At 52.8% G+C, this 6000-nt stretch overlaps 1 protein-coding gene across 2 annotated transcripts in view; it reads right to left on the reverse strand.

Annotated features, from left to right (window-relative positions):
• Positions 1-3808, reverse strand: part of FBXW8 (F-box and WD repeat domain containing 8) — a 54033-nt gene extending 50225 nt beyond the window's left edge. Inside the window, exons 1-2 of one of the 2 annotated variants that reach the window (XM_062631136.1) lie at positions 3446-3808; positions 369-473 (exon numbers count right to left, since the gene is read on the reverse strand). In XM_062631136.1, coding sequence (XP_062487120.1) covers positions 369-473; positions 3446-3766 — 426 coding nt within the window. In that variant the 5' untranslated portion in view covers positions 3767-3808. The remainder of the gene's footprint in view (positions 1-368; positions 474-3445) is intronic. The other variant, XM_062631135.1, reaches the window with a different exon arrangement.
• Positions 3809-6000: the final 2192 nt, after the last annotated feature.

Here is a 6000-nt window from a genome sequence, read left to right on the forward strand (position 1 = left end):
AACACCTTTGTTGCCATACCCTTTAGTACTGCAAAGTGTTGTGTTCCAAATACTGCAGCAAGACACTCACTTGTTCCTAAGTACACCCACTTGAATCCCAAAACCTTCGGAAGTATTTATTTTAAATCTGAAGGCTTCACTTTTGTCCAAGCCACAAATGCTTTATTTAACTCGACTGCAAGCTCTAAATCCACACCATTTACTATTATTTTTCAGTATTCACCTTTGGAGGTATTTTCAGCACTTAAAAGCACAACCAGCTGAGCTATATACGAGGGCTACCACATATCTGGCCTTCATCAATGACTGTCCCTGGAATATTCCTGCCCATTTTACATGGTACTGGAGAAGCAGTCACCAGCACTCACCTGAGCACACCTTCCCAACTCCGTCTTGCCGAGGTACTGAAATATCTTCAGTGCCAGTTCATAAGGCAGCTGGACATCAAAGAAAGGAACCTCATTTATTTCATTCTGGAAAGAAAGAAAGAGACAATAATCTGTTAGGCTTCCTTAATGTACAGCTAGGTAGTAGCTAAAGTTACCATGGTATGGAGAAAGGACGTCGTGTCCTCAGTGCCACCAAAAAGGCAAAGGTAATTCTGCCTCTCCCTCCTGTAACAGCACATCAGACAAACCAGGCTGGCTAAAGGTACTCAAGCTACTCTGCTCTCTGAGTTACAGCAGGTAAAGGATGTTAGAAGGCAGAGTGGAGCTAACAAGCAGACTGAGGAAAAATGTAAGGCTTATCTATAGTCAGATGGCAGAGAAAGGCAAGATACAAGTCCCAGTGAAACAGTTTGTCTAAGGTTTAAGCATCAAAAAGACCAAACAAGTAGATCAAACTGTGAAGACATATGCCCAGTATTAATTTCACTCACAAGGCTTCAAACAGATGATGGAAAATGAGTATTTTGACATAAAACTGAATGAAAATCATGTTGCAGATTCTGTCTTTCATCAGTAACATAAAAATGTCTTTTTAATATGTAACATGCTGGAAGAGTTGCTGCTTTAACTGATTATGTATCTAAAGAAACAATTTAAAGCCAAAGAATCCATCACTTCACCCTAACAACTAAATGCAACACATATATGGCATATATAGATGCTTTCTGGCTGTTCTAACTACATAATTATTAAATCTTCTTTCTGGAGGCATCACATCAAGTTTTGTCTCCTTCATTTCTGCCTGGATATTCCAAATGTTTATACTACATAATAGAGAGTGAACAAAATCAGCCCATTCTGGGCATTTCTATGTCACCCATTCTGATGGTTTGCTCTCTGGTGTTTTTTCCTGGTCCCTGTACCCTTCCCAGGTGGTTCTGAATGCCTGCTCCCCATGCACAACATCAGCTGCTCAGTTACAACCTGTCTCCATCAGAAAACAGGCAGATCCCAAATCAGGATCATCCTCTGCACCTTAGCACCTCTCTAGCCCCAACACCTTTGTTTCTTTGCAGGTCTTTTCTATGTTCCTTACTTATTTAAACCTGGACCCTTGGCAGTACCCATGAAGTAGGACATACAGGCAGTGCTGGGTTTATTAAAAGTAGTTACACAGGAAAAACCATTGCAGAATATGGCTGCATGGAAGTTTTTAATGCAAAAGGTATTCTAATACCTAATATTCAGTAATTCAAATACCTCAATACCTAAAAGGGGTCTACAAGAAATCTGGAGAGGGGCTTTGGACAAGGGCCTGTAGGGACAGGCCAAGGGGAATGGCTTTAACCTGCCAGAGGGGAGACTGAGCTGAGCTCTGAGGCAGAAGCTCTTCCCTGTGAGGGTGCTGAGGCGCTGCACAGGGTGCCCAGAGAAGCTGTGGCTGCCCCATCCCTGGCAGTGTTCAAGGCCAGGTTGGACACAGGGGCTTGGAGCAAGCTGCTCTAGTGGAAGGTGTCCCTGCCCGTGGCAGGGGTTGGAACTGGATGAGCTTTAAGGCCCCTTCCAACCCAAACCAGGCTGGGATTCTGTGATACATTAGGTAAATGTTTAGATAGCACAAATACGGGCAACGTTCCCATTAGGTCTTTTTAGCAATACAGCACCATTTATAACCGCTGGAACCTTACACTCATTCCAAAGTTACTTAAACTAGGACCTGCCGCCAACCTCCTCTTCCCCTCCCTCCTCATCCATAATTTTCCTGCACAAACAGCTCCTTCCCTCTCCTTTCCCTCCTCATGAGGACCACTGGCTCCACTCCCTGCTGTGGATTTGCAAGACGATTGTTTGCTTTCAATGCGATTTAAATTGCATCCATTTCCAAAGGGGACACCAAAGGAAAATATCAAAGGAGCTCTGAGCGCACATCTCTGGCCAGATGTGAACCAGCTCCAGGAACCATTTCAGAGCAACACACTGCCCAAACAAATAAGATGAGCCATTCGGCAAGGCTTATTAGCTCGAGGCTTATGAGCTCAGGCACAGCACCACTATGAATGTATTGCTTCCAAATTGGACTTGACTCACATCCAGCCAGCAGAACCTGGGCTGTCTGCGTGTACCCAAAGGTGTCATTGGAAGGACAGACTGCCTACAGACAGACGGTACAGCCACAATGGTCAGGACTGACAGCCCTCACATGAAAAAGGAGGGGGAAAAGCTAAAACCAGATGTACAGATTTCATTTTAACTGACCTGCAAGAGCGTTTATAGCCCAACTGTAAGCACAGACCTGCCACAAAGCACAAGCTCCTACTAATCCCATTCTAACTCAACCTTAACCTTAGAGACAGACCAAGATCTCCCCTTCCCACATCCCCCAAACCCACACAGCTTGGCTTCAGCGCAGCGCTGCAAACCAAGCGGTAACGTGAAGTCAGCACCAGCCTCTCTAAAAGTCTATTGGAATGAATCCAAAATCCATCCCTCTGAGACCGATTTGGGCTCCTGTGTGCTAATGGAGCACTAATTCTGTAAATGGATTAATTTGTGCCTCGCAGACAGAAATTTAATCTCTTCCTTTTAATTCTTCGAAGCAAATAGTAATTAGTCCCAGTTTGGTTAGTCAGAAGCGAGAAAATGGGTTTCCCCCCTCGTTTTCCTGCGCTGTAAATAAAACCTCTATTGCATTTAGAGGACTCGCCAAAATACCGTTGATCTGGTTCAGAACTGTATTTAAGACTATTTCCGAGTTAACTCATTTATTTAATGAATTAATAATGGCGTTGTTACTACACTGCCATGTCCCAAGGCAAACCAGTCTGAAGCACCGCACCTGCATCAAACAGCCTAAATAGGAAACAAAACCGTTCTGAAGAGAAGCAGCAAATGCCAATTCGTAAGAACAAACGTACATTTTGGAGGGATAAAACCTTCTAAGATGGAATAAGCGGAGGGGACAAAGGAGCCACAGGAACCCGAAACCCGGGTGTCCCCCTCTGGCCCGGCATCCGCTCCCCGCCCCGCACCTCACCCTGGCCCCGCCGCGGCCCTACCAGGTCTCGGATGAGCTGCCCCAGCAGATCGTCGCCATCGCCGCCTCCATCCCCCGCGGGCTCCTCAGCGGGGCGGGCGGGCGAAGGGCTGCGGCGGGCCGGGCCGGGCGGGGCGCCGCCGTGCAGCAGGCCGCGGGCCAGCGCCAGGTAACCCGGCTCGGCCTGCTCTGCGCTGGGGCGGCTCCCGGGCCCCGCTGCCGGCCCCGCTGGGGGCTGCCCGGCTGCTGCCGCCGCCTCCCGCCGCCGCCGCTTCGCGCCCCCCGCCAGCTCCTCCCGCCAGCAGCGGCGGAACAGCTCCAGCTCCGCCGAGCCCTCGGCCATGGCGGCGGGGCCGGGCCCGGCCCAGCCTCCCCCGCGGCCCGGCCCGGAAACCGCCCCCTCTCCCGCGCGTTCCGCCGCACGAAGGTTCCTACGCCCGACGGCGCCGCCATGTTGCGGGCCTGAGGCGGGGTGAGCGCCGCGCACCTCAGCACACGAAGGGCGGGATGGAGGCCCCGGGCCTTGGGAAGCTGTCGGCGGCCGAGGGAGGGCCGCGGGCAGGGCTCTACCGTGAGCCCTCGTGGGGGAAAGCTGCTCCCAGAAGAGCAGGAGAGGACGCGGAGCGGGAGCAGGAGCGTTGCTGTGGCACTGGGCGATGGGCGCCACTTGGACCACGTCTTCCAGCCGTTTTGTTGGCCGAGGCTGAAGCAGAGCTCATGGGCAGCGGCGGTCGTGCCCGTTGTGCGCCCCGGGAAGGTGCTGTGCGGGTCAGAGCATCCCAGTCACACCCGCTGGCTTCCACAGCCACTCCCATGGCACGCTGGGGAGGAGATGACCTCCACTATCAGCCCATCTTGTTGCTTCAAGGCTGCCTTTCAGACGATGGCTGAACCCAACATGGCTGTGGAGCCGCTGTCGCCTCAGCTGCCTTCATCTTCAGCACCAGTTCTGTGGAGCCCTGGAGGAAGCAGGTAAGTGACACTTGTCAATGGAGACACTCAGATGGCTGCTCCTTTCCTGGTGCACAGCCATAAAACACATGGCCCGTGCTCCCAGCTGCAGCCTGTGCCCGGGTACATCCATCCAGCCTTGCGTCCGCCTCTGAAGCTGCCGTTCTGCACCCTCAGTGCCCACTTGCTGGTTTCTCTGCTCGGTAGCTCGTGGTTGGCCATGCAGTTTGTAAAACCCAATGTAATGAACACAGACACTGTGGATGCTGGGAAACCTGAGCTACCTCAGGGACTCCTCATCGGGAAATGTAGCGATAGGACAAGGGGTGATGGGTTCAAACTGAAACAGGGGAAGGTCAGGTTAGATCTTAGGCAGAAGCTCTTCCCTGTGAGGGTGCTGAGGCGCTGGCACAGGGTGCCCAGAGAAGCTGTGGCTGCCCCATCCCTGGCAGTGTTCAAGGCCAGGTTGGACACAGGGGCTTGGAGCAAGCTGCTCTAGTGGAAGGTGGACACGGGAGTTGGAGCTGGAGGAGCTTTAAGGTCCCTTCCCAAACCATTGGGTGATTTCCATCATTCTGTGTACAAACCCTTCGAAAAACTTTTATTCCCTGTGAAACAAATCAGTTGGACACAGAGGGTGGCCTGCCCCGGGGCATGCACTGACCGTGGTGAGCCCTGCCAGCGGCGGGTCTGTGGAGCAGGAGCTGCCCCTTCATCAGGATGGATGCGTGCTCCAGGCAGGGTAGATGTTGGGAAGAGAGCGAGCCCCAGGAGGGTGTCCCCCGCCCCCTCTGCAACACCGGGGTGATTTGCCGAGGGGGTGGCAGCAGCCTCCCTGCGAGGCAGAATGAAATGGGCCAGTTTGGGGTGATTCCTGCCCCAGAGGGAGCTGCAGGGAGCCCCCGCTGCTGTCCCAGGGCTGATGTGGGATGGGGGGTCCTGCACAGGGGGTCCCAGCCCTGCCGCTGTGCACTGATGGCTGTGGAGACTCTGCATAGCGGCGGGTCAGTGCCTGGGGGCTGTGTGTTCCTGCCTCGGGCACCCAAAATGTGATCAGCATTGGTAATGCTTTGGGTGATGAAATCCACTCCAGCTCTGCGTAATCCTCACTGCCCCCCTGCATCTCCACACTGCCCCCTCCATCCCTCACCGGCAGCTGCGTCCCCACACTGTCACCTGCATCCCTACGCTGTTCCTCTATCCCCATGCATTCCCTATATCCCCACACTGTCCCTATGTCCCCATGCTGTCACCTGCATCCCCACGCTGTCCCTCTCTCCACACTGTCACCTGCATCCCCACGCATTCCCTATATCCCCACACTGTCCCTATATCCCCACACTGTCCTTCCATCCCTCACTATGAGTGTCCACACACAGTCCCTCCATACCCATGCTGTCCCTCCATCCCACACACTATCCCTATATTCCTATGCACCTCAACACTGTCACTCCATCCCACACTGTCACCTGCATCCCCACACTGTCCCTCTATCCCTGCATTATCACTCCATCCCCATCCATTCCCTATATCCCCACACTGTCCCTATATTCCCATGCTGTCACTCCATCCCCATACTGTCACCTACATCCCCACGCTGTCCCTATACTGTCACCTACATCCCCA

The sequence above is a fragment of the Pezoporus occidentalis genome, unplaced genomic scaffold (assembly GCF_034315485.1).
Source record: "Pezoporus occidentalis ecotype Australia unplaced genomic scaffold, CSIRO_AGI_Poc_V1 ctg37, whole genome shotgun sequence".
Classification (NCBI taxonomy): Eukaryota; Metazoa; Chordata; class Aves; order Psittaciformes; family Psittacidae; genus Pezoporus; species Pezoporus occidentalis.